At 41.4% G+C, this 25899-nt stretch overlaps 1 protein-coding gene across 6 annotated transcripts; it reads right to left on the reverse strand.

The window, feature by feature from the left end:
- Positions 1–1593: 1593 nt before the first annotated feature.
- On the reverse strand, positions 1594–24208 carry si:zfos-464b6.2 (glycosyltransferase family 92 protein F13G3.3). 6 transcript variants are annotated; one of them, XR_004761740.1, is made up of 4 exons: positions 12578–12924; positions 12229–12261; positions 5497–7549; positions 1594–4289 (listed from the first exon to the last, which is right to left on the reverse strand). XR_004761740.1 is itself a non-coding variant. In XM_035385034.1 (2 exons), exon 2 carries the CDS (start codon positions 6913–6915, stop codon positions 5548–5550), a length of 1368 nt encoding a protein of 455 aa, XP_035240925.1. In that variant the 5' UTR covers positions 6916–7549; positions 12578–12923; the 3' UTR covers positions 5356–5547. The 6 variants fall into 6 exon arrangements, 1 of the variants encoding a protein (XP_035240925.1); XR_004761739.1 differs by having other exon boundaries at positions 12229–12284; XR_004761738.1 differs by lacking the exons at positions 12229–12261; positions 12578–12924 and adding an exon at positions 23901–24208.
- Between the last annotated feature and the right edge of the window lie 1691 nt (positions 24209–25899).

A 25899-nucleotide genomic window follows, 5' to 3' on the forward strand; every position in this document is an offset into this window, starting at 1 on the left:
GTTTCTGATGAAAAGCCAGTTTTACAGTGGCTGGCGTAGGGGAATTCAGGGGTTTGTGGTCTCAAACAATACTACAATTTCACAGCATTTTTTCAGTTATAAACATAGATAAATATTTCTGTTTAATGTTGTGCCAGTGCTTCTTTCTTCAGCATAGTGGTACACCTTGTTACATGAACCATAGGAAATCTTTCTAACCAAAAATAGGAATAAACATAATGTTTTGAAGAAAAATCAGGTAATATAAACATTTACATCTGGAGGCATGACATTACTGTTTAATTTGACCCATACCCTTTTAAATACATTGCAAAACATCACATCTTTGAATAATCTTTGAAACACAAGCTGACCTTAGGTATTTATCAAATAGCAGCACAAAACCTACACTGAATAAATGAAACCAGCTTGCAAAAAATCTTGCATGTCATCTCATTGGTAAAAGGATTTATTTATCAGTTTCCTCCTGCTTAGTGTATTAGCCATTCACATGAATCTACCTCTACCTCCAGTGTAAAATTAATGGCAGTAATAAAATGAAACCTAAGAAAACTCATTTCTTAGAGGGATTTTTGCTACACTTCTAAGGGCATCTCATGGCAATACCTCCCTTTTTATTTGGCAGGTTAAACCCTGATATATGACAAGTGTAATCTTTTACACAAGTAGACTGTGACAGAATCTTCAAATCGCTGGATGAATAATTGTGGCCTTGAGTTCCTGTCTATGGATCCTCTCCAGAGAGAGCTTTGGCATCCTGGCAGTACCAGTGCTATCCGTGGCTGGCAGTGCCAGTGCTGTCTGTGGCTGGCAGTGCCAGTGCTATCTGTGGCTGGCAGTGCCAGTGCTATCTGTGGCTGGCAGTGCCAGTGCTATCCCTGGCTGGCAGTGCCAGTGCTATCCGTGGCTGGCAGTGCCAGTGCTGTCTGTGGCTGGCAGTGCCAGTGCTATCCGTGGCTGGCAGTGCCAGTGCTATCCGTGGCTGGCAGTGCCAGTGCTGTCTGTGGCTGGCAGTGCCAGTGCTATCTGTCACTCCGGATAAGAATGTCTGCCAAATGCCTGTAATGTAATGTCGGTGGCATTCTGCAGTACCAGTGTTGTCTGTGGCTTCCTACCAGTGCCAGTGTTGTCTGTGGCTTCCTACCAGTGCCAGTGCTGACTGTGGCTGGCAGTACCAGTGCTGTCTGTGGCTGGCAGTGCCAGTGCTGTCTGTGGCAGAGTGGCACAGTCAGTGTACTGAGGCCACAGGTCAGATAGCATGCTAGAATGCACTGTGGAAGGAAGTAGGTGGTGGCATAGTACATCCATACATATGTACGTACATACATACATACATACATACCATACATATATACACACACACATCCATACATATGTGCATACCATACATATATGCACACATACTGTATGTACCTACATATATATGGATGTATCATATATATTTATGTATGTAAGTAAGTGACCAAGTATGTAAGTAAAGAAGGAAGGAAGGATGCAAGTGGGTGCTGGCAGAGTACAGTACAGTAAGTAGAAGTAAGTTAGTAAGTAAGAAAGGAAGAAAGTGGGTGGTGACAGAGTACAGTAATAAGTGAGTAAATTAGTAAAACTTTATTGGTATAGCACCTCGTTAGAGTGGAATAACAAAGTGCTTCACAAGCAATAAATGAAAACAATATAATCTTAAAAACAAACAGTAACAGGCACACGTAAAACAGAACTAAAAAAAAAGAAGGCCAGAAAGTTTGAACAGGTGGGACTTTTTAAAGGTGTCAACAGTAAGCACAGGTCTTATGTACAAAGGGAGGGAGTTCCAGAGTTTGGGAGCAACGGTTTTGAATGTTCAATCAAATTCAGTTTGACCTAGGGACATCCAGCAATCCTAGGTCAGAGGACCCAAGAGACATACTTACTGGTGGTGTAAAGATGGAATCACAAGAATTTTAAATTAAATTTTAACTTTGATGGGAAGCCAGTGTAATAAAGCAATTATCTGTGGGATATGAGCCCTTCTGCTGCACCTGGTTAGAAGCTTGAAAGCGGCATTCCGGACCAATCGTAGATGGTCCTTCTGAGTCATGTGACGAGGGATTTACAATAATCCAGGTGAGATTAAATAAATGAATGGATAATCATGTCATGTTGAGACACAGCACACCAAGTTCCTCATGTGTACTTGTCTCCTAAATTTACACAGCATGTTTCAGTTCAAACATGATACAAACTTACTCATAGTACTTAAAAGTATGAAACAGACATACTAATTTACAAGTGCCTACCAAATTAAAAGAAAAGATTACAAATTAGCTACCAAAATGCATTGTATAAACCCAGCAAACGAGTTTTGGCTCCCAGAACATTGGGGTAAACTTTCCCAATATGCATAATTGTCACGTTTGCTTTCACCCAGACAGGGTGTTTTGAAGGGAGACGTGCTACCTATGAACAGTTCAGCCTACTACAGTTTTTTTAAAATTTATTTGAAATATTATGTTGTGATAAAACAATGTAAAATAGAGATAATATAACAAGCGATAATGTTCCCAAGATTGTAGCATTTTATTTAAAGAGCAGGCAAATTACAAGATTTTACAAGAATTTACAAGATTTATTCCCATTTTAAAGCAGTGATGTCACCAGAAAGGTGCAGGCAGTTTGTTTCTTGAGTTTACTACTTTGATTGTGTTTATACCACAGCTTTGTTGAGCAGTCAGTTCTGATTGGCCAATTAGCATTCATTACTGCAAAAAGCTGTCATTCTATCATTATAATGGCAGTTATTCCAATACGTTGATATCTCGCTACATAGCTAGTCACACCAGTTAGAATGTATTCTCCCCTGTTGGTAAAAAAACAAAGTAAGCTTTATGGAAAAACCTCAAACTGAAAGGAGGAAAATGCAGAAGGAGCAGTTGAGACATCACCCCAAAAAAATGCCCTTTCAACGTGAAGCACTATCCTATAAACAGGAATCTTCCATTTAATGTTCGTAAATTTTGTCAGCGGTGTGACATTTGAAATGTCTCTCACTAATTTGTTTGCGGTTGCTAATATAGTGACAACCATTGTTGTTTGCTGGAACTTCCCTTGTGCACAAATATGCATAATCAATTAAATGATGATTTCGTGCCAGTTAATGAATTTATTTGGCAAGCAGCCACAGTGTACAAATGATGATGTACAGTGAGCTTGCCAGTGGTTCCAAAATAAGCCCAGTCAGGGTAGCAGCATAGCCAAAAATACTCATACAGCTGGGTCTGCATTGAACTGCCCAGGTGGGCATTCACAATTGGGTGTGGTGGTTCAGCCAGGGTGAATGGGAGGGCCAGGATGCCATATAGGTGGTCGTGCCCCCCCAGCCCACCCTGCCCCATCCCTACAGGGTCACTCTCAGGGCGATTAAGACCAATTCACTTTGCATAGGGGCCATATCACCCTGTTGGGACTTACTTCCAAACAATGCATGCTGTACAGTACATTTCCCCTTACATTTCCCACATACAAAACCATTTTCTTTAAAATCTGTATAAATTACAAAATAACAGCTTTTCAGCAAGAGTCGATTAAGGCGCTTATACAATCTGCAGAATATATTAATGTTCTTTATAGTAAAACCTTCTTTAGATTGGACGTTGCTTAGAATCAAGACACTTGTATTTGTACGTGCAAACAGGACATTATAAATGTTCCCTTTGAAAATCACAACAACACAGCATCAAAGACAGTCCACAGTGTAGCCACATATAACCTATTATACATACAAACCAGATATATAATCTTCATACCCCTTCATATTGAAAGAATACAGAATATTATGAACATTCATAATATGTCAGAAAAGTAAAGCACTTTGGGCCTCCGCATTAACAGAGACAGTATACAGACAAGGCCATCTGGTTAGAATAGAAAATCTTCACACTGGCAATCGTAATTGAGCAGTGCTTAATAACAGATGTCTGTAGGTAACAATCTTAGGAAGAGTACTGCACTGGTACCACCTAAGCACCAAACCTGAATAGTTTCAGCAAATATCCAGTGGTTTAAACTGAGTATGCATAAGCTATGCAATGCTGCCATAGATGATGGCATTAAACTAAGAAATATTTCATTTTGCATATACAGTAACAAAGGAGCACTTTGGACGGCATACACCCACATAACCTTCAAAATCATCATAGTGCAAGTGAGAAAGAAATCACATTTGGTGGACAAACAACGCTTCTTTTGAGACAGTCAGTTCTTCAACCACATCCACAGTCAAAGAGGGCGAACCAACACACGCCAGCCCAGTTCTTCCAAAAGGGAGGAAAAGAAAGATGCTCAAAACTCAGCCACTCATTGCACACCAGCGAATTCGCTGTCATTTATGTGTTCTTTGGAAATAATTATTCTGCCAGTCAATGGGAAAAATTCTTCCCCACTTTACTAGCCTAGACTAGTAAAGGAAGCTGCTTTCTGCGTGAAAACGTCAGCCTGGATTATGTGTCGCTATTTGATTCTACTAAATTAAATTACATTTGTGCAACTACATGTATGCTCCAGTATTTTACTCACTCGGTCTCCCCCTTTGAAGAAGCTGCCTAGATAAAGAAATTCTTTACATCCAGTCATTCATGTTTTTATACTTATTTTCAACCCACGTGGAATGAGGCCTGGGTTCAATCAACAGTATAACTTCCCCTTGAGTTATGAATAAACGCAAGTATTTATTTTTTTGGGGGGGGGGAGGGGGGGGGAGTACATCTTTAGCCGCGTTTCCACCGCAGGAACTTTACCCCGGAACTAGGAACCTTTTGAGGAACTCAGTGCGTTTCGACCGCAGGAACTAGGGTCTAAATTAAGTTCCCGGGACTTTATTTTACCCCCAAAAAAGTCCCTGCTCGGGGGGTAGTACTTTCCAAAAGTACCGGAACTTTTGGGGTGGGGTGCAAGCGCTGAAAATTTCTGATTGGTCGACTAGGCTACTCGCAGTGTTTTATTTCAACCGCCATTTAAAAAAATCTGCAGCCGCAAACAGATTTATTTTCAAAATAACTTGAAATCAAACTTGTATGTTATGCGGCGCAGTAGCCTACTTTTGGTTATAGCCTGCCAACGTCTTGGAATTATAACGTGTGCTCTTCTGTTCTTTTCTTGCTTTAGTATTCGTTTTATAAAATGTTAAGCATTCGTGCTGGGACTGCATATTACATACCAAAACATTCAAACGGTTTAATTTGGCTGCTGAATATTTTCTTCCGGATTTTCTTTGTTAGCCCGTTGTAATTGACTCAAAACGTTACAACGGGTTACAGAAGAAATCATAGGACAGATGGACCGACGAGAACGTTGCTTTTTCATACATCAGTGGGCTAATTTGCCTAATCTTCGCGGGACTTTAGACCGCGGTGGAAACGCAGACAACAATGGGCTGAAGGAACCTTTTAGTTCCTTGAAAAGTAGTTCCTGGAACTTTTGGTGGAAACGCGGCTTTTGTAAAACTCGCACACCGGCACTTACCCGTAACTCAAGAGTGAACGAAGGAGGCGTGTTGACTGAATCCAGGCAGTCTTATTCTACCGAGTTGCTGATGTGTTTCAGCGCTTTTGAGACGGCTGGCACCAGCCGCGGGGCGTAGTGCCTGACTCGATCGTCCCTTATGAGGTCAGACGGGCTCAGTTCGGGCCTGGCACCTTTCTTGACGTGGTACAGGTGGGCCTCGTCGCGGTCCACGCGCACGGTCCCGTGCATCGAGCGCAGGAAGCCGTGCACGGTCGTCTCGAACACCAGGCGGGGGTTGGCGATCACTTTGAAGTTGTTGAAGCGATTGGGGATGTTGGGCTCCCGGAAAACGTGCTCCAGCACGTTGACCCCCTTGACTTTCTCCCACTCCCGGGGTCTGTACTTGTCGATCTGGTCCGACACGGAGACGGGGAAAACGTGGTTCTCAAACTCGAAGCCTCTGTCGGCGGAATACCTCTGTTCCAGGCGCACCAGAAGCTGGTTCCAGTCGTCCACGCGCTGAGGCAGGATGAGCTCGTCGATGTCGTGCAAGGCCACGTACTTGGTCCTGTACATGTATCGGTACAGGCAGTCGTTCAGCGCAGGGATCTGCCCGTAGTAGTGCAGGTCCCCCGGGGAGGCAGACTTCCGCCAGCCCGGGGAGACGTTAATGAAGGAGGTCACGGGCCAGGGCACCACCTCCACTAAGCCCTGGGCCTCGTAGTAATCCAGCGCTCTCTCCACCTCCGGGCTGCAGCTGTTTTTGTACACCGCCACCCGCCCGACCCCCAGCAGGCGGTACATCTCCATGGACTGCACCACCTGCAGGAGGTTGCTGTAGTTCCCGTACATGGTGGAGATGCAGACGGTGAAGTTGTATTTGAAGCCGCCGGTCCTGAGCTCCCGGTTCTGGACGGGGAAGAAGGCGGGCTCCTGGTGCTGGCCCCTGGAGAAGATGGCCACGTGCTCCGGCTCGGCGCAGCCGCTCGCCACCGGGCAGAAGATGTCCCCGGCGCAGTAGTCGAAGCCGAAGTGGTCGCTGTGCACGTTGCGGGAGGCGGAGACGGAGAAATTGCGCCCCCCGCAGCACAGGAGGCACTGGTAGTTGTCGGGCTCGGGTCGGTAGACGATGGAGATGGCCCGGATCTGCCTGCCTCCGCCCCGGTGCTCCACGTAGGGCGCCACCACGTACGACCGGGCGCCGCTCACGCTGACCAGCGGGTCTCTCTGGGCAGGGAAAGGACAAAACCCTGGGGCGGTTGGCAAAGGTTCTAGGTGAGAGGCCGGCCTAGGCATCGGCTGTTTCAAGCCCTTGGTGGGGTTTGAGGTCAGGCTGTACACAGCGATGTTAACGATGAAGAAAACGATCAGTACTGCAATGTATTTCCAATTTGGTCTCCTCGTGGGAGTGTCTTGGTCAGGACTGGGACTCGCCATTTTATTTTACGGAGAACTTTTCTTCTAACTAAAAGAAAAATAAATAAATAAGCTCCTCCATACGCAAGTCTGTTATAATACATCAAGTAAAATATCTGCAAAACATTTCAGGGTATTATGCATAGTTTTTGATGGCATGCACAACCGCGAGGTAACCATCTTTATAAGGAACATTTTATTTAGCTAATAGGCTTTCTATCAGACGTCGCCTCTTGAAAGGTAGCTTAACATATGTTCAGAAATAGAACACATATATCAGGGAATTATAAATATCACATAAGAGGGTCACTCTTCTTTTCTTCTTTTAGGCTCCAGATCAGTGAGTTAAACATGTAATGGCATATAATCACTTCTGTTTTTTACAGTCTTTCTTTTACGCTCCATCCAGATGGGGGGTGAGAATCCCTGCCCCCTCCCAGGCGCCGGCCAATCAGGACCCTCCTTCAACCCAGGCGCCACCCTTCCCGAAGTCGCCGTTGGCTGAACCGTGGTGATTCCGACCTGTGGCGTACTGGCACACCACCAGCTACTCCCAGGCCCTGGGAACCACGTGCCCAGGCTGAGGAGCTGGTTTAGGGGTCATGGAGGGCCGCTGCGGTGTTCTTGGCAAATCTGTTTGGTTTGAGCTGCATCGCTGCAGAAACAATGAACAGAAAAAAGAATGTGTCATTATCAGGGTGTCCACAGAAACTGCTCAGAGGCATGCTGGTGTCATTTTTCACAATACAATGCCTGTTTTTCATAGACACACCATACAGCTGAGAGCGAACCATGGCAGCACTGCACCCTCTGAATGGGAAATGAATGGCATTTAGTGAAGTATGTGTTTTCTAAGAAAGGATTATACTTCAAAGAAAAAAACTATTCTTAGGACTGCATTTGATTTTAGAAAAACTTTGTTGTGGTCATTCAAAAAAACATTCATAATACACTACAGGTGCTATATACCACTGCTATATACTGGTGCTACTGTATATACTGCGTCAAACATGTAATTCATACATGTGACTGAAATATGCTCCTGTTCTTAACCTCTGCATTGCTTGCAACTACTATTACACTGCTGTCTTTTTCTCCACTTTGTTTGTAACGCTGTCGTGTGTAACTGTGTAAGCTTGCGTTTTATGTCAAAGCTAACCGAACCCTGAATAAATATAATTTATCACTTATTCAACATCAGTTTATTTGAGCTCACATGACGACAAAAACGAAGGCGGACTTCTCAGTCTAGCAGAACTTCACTGGCGCTGGAAGGTGCGTACGGATGAGACCTGATGTTGATTCAGTAACAGTGATATTTTTGCAGTGTGCAGTTAGTCAACTAGCGTATTCGTGAAAACATCAGGAAGTGGTAAGGGTGAGGCAACCATGCATAAAAACCACTGATTCAAAATGGAGGGACGGGCACGGTAAAAAACAAAAATAAACCATTCTGTAAAATTCACCATAACAATGACTGTTAAAGTAAACTGAAATAATGGAACAGTACCAGGAATATATACATATACATATATACATATGTATACATATGCTTCAAGAACCTGTGGCTTACGGTTGATTTACTACTAACTAGCATTTAAGCTTGCTGGCTATTTTGAGGTTTTCCATGTAACTGAGTCAGCGAGCTGTACCACTGAGGATTCATTGCAGTCCCACCCAACTTCAGGTGTCTTTGCTTGCCCCACCTAACGCAAAAGCACCAGTATCTCCCACTCTGCATGTTAACTGCATTTGTGTGCATCAATAAGCACAAATCTGCACTAAAAACATCCAGAAACCACCTTTCGTGATTAAATTCTGTTATTTTCTCCCATTAATAAATACAATTTTGAGTTTGTTAGCACACAAAAACCCAAAATGACGTTTACAAGGGACATCACAGGAAGATTTTGATCATAGGTTTTATCATACACGGATGGGCCTAGAAGAAACCGCAACACCCAAAGCAACAAACTGAAGGGGGAATCCAAACGCCAGGATGTTATTATATCGGACTCCAGCAAGAAACAGAAATAATTTTGTTCACAAAGTACCGGCAGCAGTGAGTGGACAGCATACATAAAAACCATGAATCATGCAAGCAGCAATCAAGGGGATCAAGCACTCGGTCACTAATACATACGCAAACAAGACCAGGTTAAACCCTAGTATATGGCTGGACCTAACACACGTGATCCGGCCGACCAATGGTGTAACTTAATCACTCACTCAGTCACTCACTCAGTCACAGACATTCGCGTTTGTAGAGCTGGCCCGGCTGTTGCGGTCCAGCCAAAAAACATACATATGCATATTCCTAAAGAGGTGGTCAGTCTGTCTTGCAAGTTTCAAATTTCCACAAAAAAAACAAAACAATTTTTAGTGGGTTTTTCCTTGTTTTTAATTCATTGACCTTGTAGTTTAGCTAGGTTAATTCTTTACCGCTGCCCTCCTGGTGTAGTTCCAAATAAACACATGAAGTTTTATTACTTTGTGGGATTTAGTAGCTTCTTGATAAAAAGCCATATGCAAATTCATTGAATTACCACGGCCACATGGTTTTTTTGCCGCCTTTTGGATGAGATGTTAAACCGAGGTCCTGACTCACTGTGGTCATTAAAGACCCCATATTAGCTAATGTCTGATGAGAGTGGGGTGGCATAGTACAATCCTACACCAGGGAGGTGTTACACTTACCTGCGTTACCCATCTTTACTGGTTAACTATTTTGATCATTAAACACTGTCACAAATGTTCCTGTTATGTACTTTCACAATATATAGTATGATATTAATTTCTTTATCTCTTTTGCCAAGTAGTCAGCTCAAATGACTTTGGTGTTAAATTATAGATTGAGCAAATTGGGTTTCCTAAACAAGTCTAGACAAGCACGGGCCTTGAATATGGCTGAATTTGTGAATTTTTCTACTAGCAATATATGAGCAGTCTGCCCCTTTAAGACAGTTTAAAGGTGCGTTTACACTAGCCTTGTGTAGTCAATTTCAATCAAACTCTGGAGCGTTCACTTCACTGCATAGGTAGCTATCACGGCTGGAAGCGGACTGACCTAGACTCCCGACAAAGTGAGATTTGTCATGGAAGGATCTCATCACAGCCAGCCTTCTTCTGTGATATCGTCTGCTTGCAGACCGTCTTTCTCGTAATACCTGTATTATTAAATTATTTAATTTACGCATTCTGGACAGACTTTCTTTTGCGCGGTCTAACGAGGTGCACTCCAAATCAACACCAACGTGAATATAACCTGGCGGTGCTCCACGTAATAAAGTACAGGCAGAAACTGCGAGGGTTTTGTTGTATTTTTATACGCCAGCACTTTGACCAATAATCGAACGACATTTCCAACCACACAGCTTTGTTTACACGTTCTGGACCGATTGATTTTTCTTCGTTTAGGTTGACACTAAAAGCAATTGTTGCTCTGTTGTTTTTATTTTTCCTGCCTTCATGTCCTTTGTCAGATGTAAGTAAAATTACAATAAATTACTCTGATGAAAAACACGCTTTCAACGTACAGAAATGCCAAGTTACTCACACGTACAAAGGACAGTCTATTAGTTATTAATTCAAATTGATTAATTTGGCCAGCCATTAAAAGTATTTTTAAAAGGTAGTAAGTAATCAAAATTACGCCAAGTTACAAGAAACGACACTGGCAGTCTTGCCTCACACAAAATAACAAGCTGGGGTTTATGGGGTTCTGTCGGAACCGATCGCACACCGGGGGAGGACGGGTATGGGACGCTGGAGACAGAACATGGAATTTACAAATGTGGACAAACCGTACCGGTAGCTACAAATAAAAATAAATAAATAAAAAAACATTTTAAAAATCGGGAATCTGGCAATCCTCTTTGTGAACTAGCTTGGCAACTTTGGTCACGGCTACGCGATTCACTGCCTCTGCTTTAAAAAAGAGGCAACCAGACACATTGTGGTTTATGAGTAATTTCAAATTATATTCAGTATTTTTAAGATGAGCCTATCTTTGACTACACAGCTAGTTTAAGCACTACCAATGTGGGCTTCCTTCATATTTAAACGCCTAATTAGGTTTAACCTGCTTTATGCATGGTCATATTCATCAAGATATTGAACTAATAATAAGAATGAACTTGTAATCACCTAGTAATTCAACTAGCAATCTTTATTTACTCAAATCTTTTGCAAATTGTTCCTTCAACATGTTTGTATAATTTACCTTTTTCCGAGAAATCAAGAAAGCGGTAAAAAAAAAAAAAAGCAGTCATTTAGATAATTTCACCCTTTTATTTTAATTGGTTAATTTGTAAGTCTGTGACACCGATATTGAGTTTGTTACAACACGAGTTCTGCAAGGAGCAGGCAGGAATTGAACATGGGTCTATCTGGTTGGGAGGCAGCTGCGCGTAACCACTTAACTTAAGGTGAAGTCATCAAGGCCGAGTTCAATTCCCGCTTGGACAGGGGGTCGGGAGTCGTGTAGCGATCCGCTAAGTAGACTGGCTAGCCGCTCTGATAAAGATGAACTCATCTTAAAAAGTTAGCGTAAACATCTCACCCGGATAAAGCTAATTCAGTTCCTGCTTAGTTTCTTCGCTACATCTACGTTGTAAGAAACTCAGATCTGTTGTAGACCACTGCGTCATAAATATAGGCTACACAGTTTACCCATTAAAAAAATACAAAAGGTGAAATTATCATTGCTTTTTTATCTTGATTTCTTGAAAAAGGGTAATCTCCACAAAAAACATTAAAGCAGAAATAAATTTGATATATTCAATCGAAATTTTAGAAAGATTCCTATGTGAAACAACTTAACCCTAAGTTGATTACTTAGCTAAATATCTCCATGAATATGACCATGAACATTTGCAAGTTAAACCTAATTAGGTTTTTAAACGTGGAGGAAACCCACATTGTTTGTACTTAAACTAAATGTGTTAGACTGAAAATGACCCATAGGTTCACAGCATTTAGGTAATAGGCTACTCAAAAACTTAATGCATTTTTGGGAGTAGAGGCAGTGAATCATTTTTAAGAGTGTACTTTGCATATCTTGGTGAAACACTTGTTAATAAAAGCAGCACGACCTGCCCTTAGTGTTTGTTTTTAGTGTATCTAAACCCACGAGTTTATTTGATCTCGAAAGGGCAAACTGTCTGCTGAAAATACTGGGCTAATTACCACTAACATTTTTTTTGTTTTATACGCAGTCCAGAACAAATTTAGCCTAAAAAAAAAGATATTTGATAGTTATTTATAAAGAATGCTTTATAAGAAGGCTACTAACCGTTAATGTTTACTTGTTTAGAGAAAGTATTAGAATTTTACCTAAAGAACGTTTTACGGGCTCCACTTCCTCTTCTGCAAATGAGAACAAACATGGTCTGGAAAAAAAATGTACGTAGCCTATTTATCCGGTTGAATTGAATATATATCCTTTTTCGATTTAATACATTTGTCGTTTTCCCTGCTTCAAACATACTCTTTCACATTTTAAGTGGAATTGCATTTTCAACACAGGCTGACACTTATTAACTGCGAATATAGGCTAAATAACTGGTAAATTGACTTAATGGAGAAGCATATGGAGAACCAGAAGTAGCCCCAACATTACGCTGCCGTCTGCCATTCTGTCAAAACACAACGTTTTTAATTTAGCATATCTACGTCCACATACCTGAGCTTAATTAAAGAATGAAATGATCAGCCTTTGTTTATCCTCTTCGGCTTCAAAATGTAGGCTACTTTATCAAGCTCGCTCCGTGAACTCCGACCGCTGAACGCGCAAAATCTTATTTCTTCCTGCGCTCAATTTAAGAAGTTTCAAAGTTTTCAAGTTTCAATTTATGTTTGTGTGTTCATTGGATATTTGTTCATCTGCTCATTGTGCTAATATTTGATGCCTGACGAACACAATATTTAGACTTTGGAAATCGCAGTCAATTAACCAACTTAATTTAAGCCTCCGTTGTCTTTTCACTTTCTCTTGACTGCACTAGTCATGTCAGGTGAGGCGCTGTATGATCATGTAACCGTTGGGCTACGCCTCTCTCTCTCTCACTCTCTCTCTCTCTGTGGGCATATACTGTGCATATGTTACTGTGTGTGTGTGTGTGTGTGTGTGTGTATATATATATATATATATATATATATATATATATATATGTATTTATATATATATACACACACACACACACACATACTGTATATGGGTATATATATGTGTATATGACTAAAAATTTTTTAAAATCAAACTATTGGAATGGCAGGTATGCCATCCCGCCAAGTTACGCCTTGGTGGGGGCATGCCCCATACCTACACAGCACCGAGAGTTTGGCACTTTTCAGGGTTCCCCACAGAAATAACCACGACAGCCACAGACACTCAGCCTTTAAAAACATTAAATTCTGTACATTCTGACCCCATTTCAACAGACAGATTTCATAAACAACTTCAAACAAAGCCCCAAACTAAGGGGATTTTGCATTTTCTCCTTCTTCTTCTTCTTCTTCTTCTTCTCATTCTTATTTTTCCTGCCGCCTATCCCACTAACAACATGTCTCCTCATTGGACATTTTACCGACATCAGCCAAATCCTCACCCTCACAACCCAATCAAACACTCGCATACACACGCAAAATACCCATACCTTTTTACTCTGAAACATTTCCAGTTTAAACAGCTAATCTGCCTGTGGCCTAGTGGATAAGGTTACAGTCTTGGGAACATGGGGTCTTAGGTTCAAGCCCAGCTAGGGACATGTTTTTCTAACCTGCTTTTACCCTCACTAATAATTGTCTACTACTTCTCAATTATTGCTTTTGCACCATATCTACCCGCCGTTCACTGAACGTATACACTGCATTATGACGTACCGTACCATTATGCACGTTCAGTTGTTAATCGGCTACAATATTGCAAAGCCATATGGATTCAACGGGAGCTCTTCTGTGCTTACTGGCCTGTGTTCTTCTTTAAAACCATGGACAGGTTTGCTAATGGTATTTCACGCATTGCATCTATGTCATGGTGCTGCACTAACAAAGTCACAGACTGGTAAACCTCCGGTTGAAGGACTGAATCCCGCCTTGCCCTCAGGCAGATAATTTCCTCTTTTACACTAACGTTTTCTTACGCTTTTATATTTTCTTTACCAAAACTCACTCACGGCCACCCATATGCATTTCATGACGGCAAATGTATTCCTTTTATTAAGAACTTACACCAGTTCACCACTGTGCCATTTCTACTAACTATATTTCTTCACTTGGCTACCGTACAAAACCTTCTTATCAGCAAACGCCACGTTTCTACACTCATGTTACCTCGCCCTGTTCTCTATCTAGCCACATACAAACAATTACTATCTATGTACGTTCTGCAACTCCCCATTAAAACATTACATTTAAAATCATGACTCACTCATAAGTATAACTACTAGTACTGAACATGAGAAAAGCACATCAGTGCAATAGATTTCACACGTTACTTAACCCTCCACTTTAACGGCTAATGCTTTATACAGACTGTTATATATACCGTTCCATAAGGAAACTAAGCTCGCTCATGGTCACTTCATTTACTTCGCACTATAGTCTGTGATCATGTCAACCTTCACCTACATGCCCATTCTGCTAAAAACATATTGTTTCAACTACGCAATTTAATAGTGTGAGAGAAATTAGGATGAAATTATTGCTGGGACATATGCGTCTGCTCCTATTCTCCACTATCAAGTTTTCCGGTTCTAGCTTAGCAAAACAGCGAAGAGGATTCCCACCTGCAGATAAGCCTATCAAAATGCCTTATAAACCTTACAAACACTAAAAGTGCATCTCCACGAAATAGCAGACAACGGAGCAGGACAGCAGGGTACACAAGTTGCGACCTAGGGAGCACTAATTCTACGGGCTTGCTGATTCTTTTCTCAATCAAGGCTCGTTGGATGGCCGTCAAATCCGTGAGTACATACACTGGCCATATTTCACATGCGTTTCTGTTGCGTTTACACTTACGCCACCGCACCTTTTGTCACAGCCACTGTTTTACATATATAGCAAACCGAAACTGCTAAACAGTACACGCTCATCAGACTGTACAAATTCACACAAGGATAGCCATAATCCACAAACGTTTCTTACAGGGTCACTTCGCATTTCTCACTCTCATAATAAAACGCTTTGCAAAAAGAAATGATATCTCATAAAAAACACGTTTTCAACGTACAAAAATGCCAAGTTACTCACACATACAAGACCAGTCTAGGCCTGCCATTAAAAGTATTGATATCAAAATGACGCCAAGTTACGGTACTAACTAAAGAATTGAGGAAATATTGGGTAGCATTGCTTTGGAATACATCTTATTTAATTTTGTTGAGGCAAGATAGCCTATATTGTTTGTAGTACCGTAACTTGGCGTCATTTTGATATCAATACTTTTAATGGCAGGCCTGGACTGGTCTTGTATGTGTGAGTAACTTGGCATTTTTGTACGTTGAAAACGTGTTTTTTATGAGATACTATATTCTCTGAGTTGGTAGTCTTGGAGCCAGAGTTGACCTACTAACATTGCCTGTACACATCAAATGCTTGGCCAAAAATGTGACTCATTATAGCGACACAGTAATAGATCATTTTAAGAATGTAGCTAGACATGATAACGGTTGATTACAAATTATAATTACTAATGATCCTATAAACAATTTAATATTTTCCTGATCATGTAGAATGTCAATTGAGTGATTTAATCCATTATATATATATGACCATTTGACAAAAAAAAAAAAAGAAAAAAGAAAAAAAGACTCGGCTTCCTTCTGTGATGTTTTAAAATAACATTAGACACACATTTATTGTGTTAAAATGCATAAATAACGACATTCAAGTCACACACATTTAAAATGACCAGATACTCAATTCTGACAAATTATCGATTTATTTTTTAAACGTACTACAAACCAAAGCGTGGCTTACTGTGGGGACAAATACGTGTGGCAAAGTCCTCAGGGCACACGGTTCTCAAACCCTTACACAAAATCCACATATTAGCACGGCATTGAACCATCCCCTAGCCTCACCCCTCGTGTGGCCTGGGGTGCAATGAACTCCGAGGCACTGCCTGTGCTGTTATCCCATCTCTCTTTCCCTTCCCCTGTCTCAGTAAAGCCAACGACTGTCCACGCGCCTTTAAAAATGGATTCGTAAGTCAAAATAATGACATAGTGAGAATTCATCATAATGATTTATCAATTAAAAAGGGCAATTCAATACATCATTATACCGCACCACATTTTTAAATGGCTTTGTTCTTGCATATATTAGCAGAAGTGGCTTCATGTCTTTGACAACTGTGTGGCTGTTATGAACACAAAGCATTCTCTGAGGAAGACTCAGCAAGTGGACCAAGGCCCTGTTTCACGAAGCAGGATTACTGAGTTAGCTGGATAACTGCACTGAGTAAAACCCTGTGTCACAGAGCAGGATAACTGAGTTAGCTGGATAACTGCACTGAGTAAAACCCTGTATCGCAGAGCAGGATTACTGAGTTAGCTGGATAACTGCACTGAGTAAAACCCTGTATCACAGAGCAGGATTACTGAGTTAGCTGAATAACTGAAAGATATTGTTCCCAAAAATAAATCTGTCTTGGGCATCGAATGACGTTACATTACAAAATATATAAAATAACAAACAGCACAAGCCCATGTGCATCCCATAATACACAGGACACATAACATACAAGACACATCAGGACCCTCACAGTATAAAAATCATGAGTCTATTTAGGCGGTGGAGCTCCATGGGGAGACAGTGATTTTAAAAAGCCATTGTACTCCCAGCTTGACAAAAAAAAACTTATTTGGTACATGTAACTACAACAACAATTCAGAGAAAAAAGCAGGCCGAGAGAAAGTCTGTTGAAACACTGGTTTTTACCACGGTGCTAGCTAAGACTTGCAGAATCAGATTGTAGTTACCACCCAAACAAATTCAATGCCGATTATAGACAAAACATGACAATGACATTAATGACAGTGAAAATCTATGGACAAAGATGTATTCCCTTAATATGTCTTAAATAAAATTGAGTCACTGTGAGGCTGCATGTCACAACAATGTCCATGACAATATGTCTTCAATCGTTTAGTTTTCATTAGCAGAGGCATAGGAAGCGGAGGACGGGGGGAAATGCCAGCAGCAAAACATCATCCTGAATACGCTCGTCTGATTGGTAGGAAGAACGTCCCCACCAAAGCGTTAGCATTAGCCCATGAGCACAACTGTGACTCGCATTTTACATATTTGTGAATCCATTCCACGTTTATGTGAAACCATTTACATATTTGTGAAACTCCATTTACAAATTTGAGGAAACCATTCACATATTTTGTTACTTTTGCTACAAAAATACCTCCGTATTAAAAGACCCCATTCAAATCATGCACCGCAAGATTTTGCCAGGAAGTTTGCAGTGTATGGGAGGAAGGTGAAGTTGCCTGCATTGCTCAAATTGTATTATATAGTTATTGTATTAAACGGCCACATGTAGATTTCATTGTCTGTTCCCTGTGCTGACCACCCACCCCCCAACTCACGGTGTATTAGCCATACAAACCTGTTTATTCTGGTTTACTTCCCAAGCTACATCCCTCATGCTACTTACAATGCGTGTCATAAATCACCGCATGCTCATATAATCAGACTACAAGTCATGATTTGCCCTCTGACCTGTCCATCACTGCTGAACACTGACCTTAAGGCCAATGAGGTTAAGGACACAGGTAGAGTATAAGGTAACTGTACCCCTCCCAAATTAGCAGTTCCCCAGCCACACCAGAACAGTTAAACTCCTGAACAGTATGTACAATCCCCAAGGGTTTTTAGTATAGACGGTGTGTGTCAATACCGATCAACCACACCCTGTAACCACACACCCTGAAAACACATCCCAAAACAACACCCTCAAATATAATAACACCCTTGATTGTGCTCATGCTGTTGTGTTGTTCATGTCATTAAAATATAAACCGGATGGTGGACTCTGTGTATTCCTACCGATATCCCACTGTGACAGCAAGAGATCCTGAACCAGTGCATTTCAACCTAAACAAGCACAGAAAGTAACCCTAAAGTCTTTTATAGTTTTTATAAAGTTATATGTATTGTTCAATATGTCATTAATACATTATTTGACTAATGACTAATGTGCCTTATGTGTACCAAAGAATAGAACCTGTTTTTGGTTCCATCATGAATCTAGCTATCGACAGACGTTTCTGAAGCTGAAATGCGCAGTAATGTTTTCTGAAAGTATCCGTTTTTAAAGTCAAAGGGACCAGAGGCTGACTTCGTGGTCTTCATTTCGTTTATTTCCAGCATTCCTTCGTTCAAAAATGCAGCAACAAAAGTGGAGCGGAAATCGATCCAGGACAACATTTAATCTGGTGCAACGCATCGTATTACTATGTTTGACACACCTACATGTTACATTTTTACATAATGTTTCACTGTACAACATTTTGATGATGGGATCGAAGCAAAAAAGTTTGTGTTTTTTGTGACCGAATATTTTTTTTTTATTTTGAGTGAAAGTTGAGTAGGGAGAAAGGGACATTCAAAGACTTATTTTGTATACGTTATATGTTTTTGGAATGTTCTCATATGCCTGCACATTACTGAAAATAATTTCCTCTTGAAGACAAACTATCTGTTTTATCTTTCTGTCTTTCTCTCTGTCATATTCTCAGATAATGTAAATAAATATGTTGTGATAGATTTGATAGATTCCATATGTGTCCGTAGAGAGGTGGATGGGTAGAGAGGTGGAGGGGTAGAGAGGTGGAGGGGTAGAGGGATGGATGGGTAGAGAGTTTGGATGGGTAGAGAGGTGGATGGGTAGAGAGTTTGGATGGGTAGAGAGTTTGAATGGGTAGAGAGTTTGGATGGGTAGAGAGGTGGATGGGTAGAGAGTTTGGATGGGTAGAGAGTTTGGATGGGTAGAGAGGTGGATGGGTAGAGAGTTTGGATGGGTAGAGAGGTGGATGGGTAGAGAGTTTGGATGGGTAGAGAGGTGGATGGGTAGAGAGTTTGGATGGGTAGAGAGGTGGATGGGTAGAGAGTCTGGATGGGTAGAGAGTTTGGATGGGTAGAGAGGTGGATGGGTAGAGAGTTTGGATGGGTAGAGAGCTTGGATGGGTAGAGAGTTTGGATGGGTAGAGAGGTGGAGGGGTAGAGAGTTTGGATGAGTAGAGAGGTGGATGGGTAGAGAGGTGGAGGGAGGTGATGTGTCCGTAGAGAGTTTGGATGGGTAGAGAGGTGGAGGGGTAGAGCGATGGATGGGTAGAGAGGTGGAGGGGTAGAGGGGTAGAGAGGTGGATGGGTAGAGAGGTGGAGGGGTAGAGAGGCGGATGGGTAGAGCGATGGATGGGTAGAGAGGTGGAGGGGTAGAGAGGTGGATGGATAGAGAGGTGGAGGGGTAGAGAGTTTGGATGGGTAGAGAGGTGGATGGGTAGAGAGGTGGAGGGGTAGAGAGTTTGGATGGGTAGAGAGGTGGAGGGGTAGAGAGTTTGGATGAGTAGAGAGGTGGATGGGTAGAGAGGTGGAGGGGTAGAGTTTGGATGGGTAGAGAGGTGGAGGGGTAGAGAGTTTGGATGAGTAGAGAGGTGGATGGGTAGAGAGGTGGAGGGGTAGAGAGTTTGGATGAGTAGAGAGGTGGATGGGTAGAGAGGTGGAGGGGTAGAGAGTTTGGATGGGTAGAGAGTTTGGATGGTAGAGAGGTGGATGGGTAGAGAGTTTGGATGGGTAGAGAGGTGGAGGGGTAGAGGGATGGAGGGGTAGAGAGGTGGATGGGTAGAGAGGTGGAGGGGTAGAGCGATGGATGGGTAGAGAGTTGGATGGGTAGAGAGGTGGATGTGTAGAGAGGTGGATGGGTAGAGAGGTGGAGGGGAGGTGGTGTTGAGGTGCAGAGTAGCCCATATTCACCCTTGTTCCGCTGCCATGCCTCGTCTACACCCCACACTCTGACAAAACCATTTATTGCACATTTATTATGTATGCATTTCGTTATGTGTCTAAATACATAACGTTTGTCATGTATGTAATACAGGCATTTCAATATTAGAGGGTTAAATACAGTTTAACTAAGTTAATTAAACATGATACTTTCATTCTTGTGCCCTCTTGAGGGTGTCTACTGTTATCCTGTTACTGACTAGGCGATCTCATACACACAGAACAATAAAGAAACACAAAGCCAGCTCTTTCAGGTGAGAATGGATGAGGCTAGCATGTGTCTGCATCTGTGATATCCACAGCTGGCACTGGTGGAACCAATGAACATTCCACTATAATATTTATTGTGGGGGCAGGTGGGGTAGGGCCTGGGGAGCAAATGTGCCCCCCATAAATGTTTGAGACCTATTGACCCATTGTTGGGTCAATAGGTCTCAATATAAAGAACATTCTTTTGAGGATGAACTAATTCATTAGTTGAAAAAAAGGAGGGAAAGTTTGGCTGTTCAACTTTTTTCCATGTAGACTAAGCTAGGCCACATGAACTGCCAGCAACTCTATAACTCACAACATTCAATTTCAAGTGAGCCTAAGTGGAAGGACTTTGTCTATTTCAAGTTTGCGTAAATGTTTTTTTTTTTTTTTTTTTGCCAATTATAAATAGTTTGTTCTCTGATGAACTGATAAAACCTGATGAACTGGAAAATGCCTAAAATTGACCTTGATATGATCAGCTAAGTGTTGTTGTATTATCTTATGGTCAGATGCTTTGTAGCCTACTGTAGGCTACAGCCATTTATGCATCTATTATATAAATACGCCTATTTACCGGGATGAATAGCCAGCATTTTTATTCACCAGAAAGATTTTCTTTCTTTATTACAAAACATTTTTAAAATACCTTAAAAAACATTATTTTACATACCTTTTTTACATAATTAATCTTGTTGTGCAAGTCCAAAAATGCAATAATATGTTGTTTCATATCATTAAACACATCGCCTACCGTGCTCAGACTGGTAACAGGTATGGCCAGAATTTAAATTGTTTTCCAACAAATCGGAACACTTCCGGACACACAGGCGGGCAAATAAATAAGTACGTAAATAAATAAATAAATAAATAAATAAGAGACCGCAAACTGGGTTGTGATCTCTGGCTCAAAGGAAAGAGGAATTATTCAGTATAACTGAGATATTTCAGAGGATGGGTTCATAAGAGAATGTGACATTCCAGATACTGTCCAATAAGGCTGCGGGAGCTGGGACGATTCCAAGGGCCCTGACTGACAGGGGCCCTCCAAAAGCTGGGCAGGGGTGGAGTGGCCTGGAGCGATGAGACCCAACGTGAGAACTTTTCATTGGGCCCAAAATCCCTGGCAGCGCCCCTGGTTGTGTGCAGTAGAGCAGGGGTGTCCAGTCTTGCCCGAAAGGGATTGGTTCCGGAGAAGGTTTTTGATTTAGCCCAGCACTAAGGCACATGATTCTACTTATCAAAGTGTTGACTGAAGACCATACGTTAATTACCTGAACGAGGTGTCGTAGTGTTGCTCTAAAACAAAAACCTGCACCCACACTGGCCCTTTTTTTGAATAAGAATGGACACCCCTGGTATTTTACACTTTTGCTACCACCGTTTTTCTTTTGGTGAATGATCACTGGCTACTGACACGTCTACTGTCATACACTGAATACTAATACTGTTTCATAAGATAAACTTGAAATTTTACTTAAATTTGTTATGCCTATATATTTTAGGATTTCTCAGCTGAATATTTTTATGTTCATTCACATGAACTGAAACATTTTATACTGAGAAAACCTTAAAAAAATCTAGGTGTAACAAACTGATGTAAAAGTGGTTGATTTCACCGCTGAAACTGATTCAGTGGAGAAATCAACCATTGCAGTGTAACTACACAGGTAAAAATAAAACTGAATTCAGTTGGCTGTGGTGTGCTTATGAAATAGTGGGCGGAAAGACTCCGGAGACCTAGCCCAGGGAGGGAGACTATCTACTGCTGCCGGGCATTCATCTAAGTGTGCTCTTGACACTAAGACCTTCTAATCAAGGAGGCACAAGTATCACTCATCTGGGAATCTTTATGTCTCTTTGTCTCTTCATGCCTGATGTCACTGTGCCATGAAGAAGTCACTTTAACCTGAAAAATATGTATATCCAGGTACCAAAACTGACAGCTATCTAAGGTTACTCCACCAGATTAGTGAGACTAAATATCCCAGATCATGGCCACTCTAATATTGTATGAAATCTATGGTCTATCTGGACACTGAATTTAATAGCTATCCCAGAGCAGCTGCACATCCGGACAGTGAGACTATCAATATGCCCAGGAAGTTGCCCGTTACTGGTGTTACCACAGAAGTGCATATGAAACCAACACAATGATTGGTTCTCACAGAGGTGCGGACCCTGGTTAGCGTGTATGTGAAACACGTACCTTGGTTGCACTGAAAAAAGGAAAAAAATATATTATGACACAGTATATTAGACTGGGCAATAATAAATGATTCTGCTATTCTGTGCTATTCTATACCAAGAAAAGAGGGACAATCGAACAAGCTAAGACAAAGAAAAGGAGCACAAAGAGAATACTGAATACTGATGCATGTTCGAAATGCTCGTGAGAGAGGACCATGGTACCAGGAGAAGTGTGAAGCAGATTCTCCCTAAATGTTTCTTTGGACTTCCCTTAAATGCAATCCTGGGCAAGCCTTTCATATTCCACAAAATCCTTACAGCATCATAATCTACTCGGAACATTGCTCACACTTGCGGAGAGCCAGAATGTCTGATATTTCTGAAAATAATCTGGGTGTCACAGACTGCTTCGATGTTTGGAGCAATCATCTGGTGTCTGCTCGCATTATGAGACGATGTGCAGACTTTGCTGTTGGGTCTAGGATTTCAGTCCCATCACAAAAATCTGTCAGGGACAGCTAAAAGAGGAGTTAAATCTTGCATTGTATGTCTGGTTAAAGAGAAAAGTGTCCTTGAGTTAAAATACGCCATTTACATTCACTTACAATGAAGGATCACTGTGATCTCATTTCAGCAGGGGGCGGCAGTGAACCCATTCTACAAAAACACATCCTGTACACCGGCTGAGGCTTGGTCCTCAATGTCCATAAAGTACACTGTCTGTCGGGCTATCCTTGATTTTAACCTTTCCTTCAGCGTCGATTGTGTAACACACCGCAGGACTCTCGGCTGATGTGGAAACCTGCACTGTCACAATGCCACATAGGTCCATAAATGACTCCCAAACGGTATTACTACTAATACTACTGCCACTAATAATAATTATAATAATAATAATAATAAGAAGAAGAAGAAGAAGAAGAAGAACATAATAACAACAATTACAGCAGATACGATTCAGTGTTAATAGATGAATCAGTTTTTTCATGCCAAATGTTCATACACAGACGCATGTATATTTATTTATTCCTTCATTAATGCATTCATAAGACAATCTTATTCCTCAGTCCAATTTCATTATATAGGCTACCTAGCGTGTCCAACCAGTGTCTTTCTTGAGAACATTTAGTCCGTAGTTTTAGAAGTATCTCAAGAAATTTGGAAATAAATGGTTTTCCCGAGCTTTGAATTACAAAACTCTCGTACAAAAGACATATAACGGATCTAATCTCCAGACCAAAATGTGCGCAATCATCTGTCTGACATCGGGTAGCCTTTTTATTCGGCTTTAATGGCCACATTGAACTTTATACACAACAAAGTTAAGCGTATGTTTATTTGACAAATTTTAAACGAAGGCCAATCAAGAACAGATAGACGGATAGGCGAATAGAAATAGCAAGTAAAAATAAAATAAAATAAAATAACGGACAACGCTCTAGACTAAATCGAAACTGACTTCACCACTTTGTCGTACTCATTCGCCATTTTCTGTCCCGGCAGTAAATATTAAAATTATAGATTAGAAATTAGCGTTTTCATACCTGTGTACACCTTCTGTCCAGCGACTTTAAACAGCATGGTTAACCTTTTGGAAACCTTCGATCGGTCATCAACGAAAGGGTTTCCGAAAATATATAGCCTACGACGTACTCTCCCATGAAGGTTAATATCCTTTCAAACTTGAAGTATTCTACATATTTGGGACTGACATTGTCCGAAAACTAACGGCACTTTGACTGAATTGTAACTCATTTTTTGTCTTGTTTGCCGTTAGCTTGCCGTCTGTAGTTCACCCATCCCCCTGAATGCAGAGCGCATGTTTATTTCCTCATTTTTTCCCGCACGTACGTTTGGATGTGCAAACGTGACAATTATGCGGCCAAAAGAATAATCGGTATTTGTATATTACTAAAAGGCGAGCAAGCATTCTAGGTTGTGGATATTTCCGTTTCATTAGTTCACGTCTATTGCGACAATGTCACAACCTCTTTTGATTTTGATGCTTATCTGTTAAGAATGTTCTCTTTGAAGAGAACTTCAGATGGATACACAACTTCTGCTAAACTACAAGGGAGGCCATTATTACGTGATTCAGTGACGGAATGTGGATGCCACGCATGAAATACCAATTTTGAAGCCAAATGTAACATTACAAAATAATTTCCACCAAATGTACTATTGTGGCATAGAGCTTCGCTGGATTGCACACTCGTTTTATTGAAAGTATGGTGGTGTCGAATGTCTTGACAAGATACGATGTCTTGCCAGCACCAAATAATTAATCTATCAAACAATTAAACATCACCACACCCTACCACCACACAAAATAGCCTCTCTAGTTTTCTCTGTATTAACCATATTTGCATGTATACGTGCTCTGTACAGCCATACAGTCAGGGCATGGAGAACAAGGGCTTTCACGCTGGTTTTATTATTGCAAGCAAGCACTTTTTTGTTCTTGTTCCTTTTAATTATGGATTTTACGGAAGCTCATAGATCAAACAAAAATGTAGAAAAAAGTGGGAACTCAATTATCACTACTCAGCTAAATTTAAATATCTTAATCTTGCACTTAATGTTATGCTTATTATTGTGGCCCTCTTTTAATTACACATTCAGATGCCATCTAGTATACAAAGGAGTCTAGCAATATTATTTATATTTACCCTCATTAGCTATGGATAATGGAAAATGTTTGGTTTACATTCACTCTTTCCAAAAGCTGATTAACTGAGCACTTCTATATGTGGAGATGGATGTGATATATGCTGATAGCATATGTACTCAGCCCCTAAGCTAGTGCACGTTTGGTACCTGTCCATACAGTGGTATGGAGTTATAACTTTCTTCTAGGTAAAATGACTCCAGTTTTGTGAATTAAAGGTTATTTGGTGTATCCCTCCCTGAGTTCCTTCCATATACCCCTTGGTTGACACTGCCCCGGCAGGGCTGTCCACCACAGTCTGGAAAGTCAGGTTAAGTAACCAAGCAAATCAGGTTAGGTACTTTGCTCAGGGGTACAACAGCCGTCTCTCACCTGAGAACGAAACCTGCAAAACCAGTAACCACTCTTGCCCAAAGCTGTGATGCTGATACCACTGGTTTTGGCCTTTGGGGCAACGCTGACAGGGCTACGTACTGTACTGAGCTTGCTAGAAGTCTCCTTTTGAATTAAGCTGGAAAATCTGCCTCGCCAGACCACAAAGTCATTTACCACATGCCTGCAGTGTAATTTAAACGCTTTTTCACAAACACCAGAGATCTGAGACAAGTCTTCGTGGCTTATTCCTGTTGCTGAGATACACAGTTGTGTGCAGTGGCTGGTATTGCGCTGTGTGTGTGGGAACACCCCTCCTCTCTCCCCTCTCTGATGCAGAACAGATGTCTCATTGGGTCTGCTTCACAGTGGAATCACTGCTGCTTTGGCTGCTTGTCTGGCTGTTATATATAGAACAGTGGGCGTGACTGGGGGAGGTGAGTCACTTCTTCATTTTCTGCTACTGCGTAGCCAAGGGGAGCTCTGCCTTGATTCGTAAGCTG

This window comes from Anguilla anguilla, chromosome 12, assembly GCF_013347855.1.
Source record: "Anguilla anguilla isolate fAngAng1 chromosome 12, fAngAng1.pri, whole genome shotgun sequence".
Taxonomy (NCBI): Eukaryota; Metazoa; Chordata; class Actinopteri; order Anguilliformes; family Anguillidae; genus Anguilla; species Anguilla anguilla.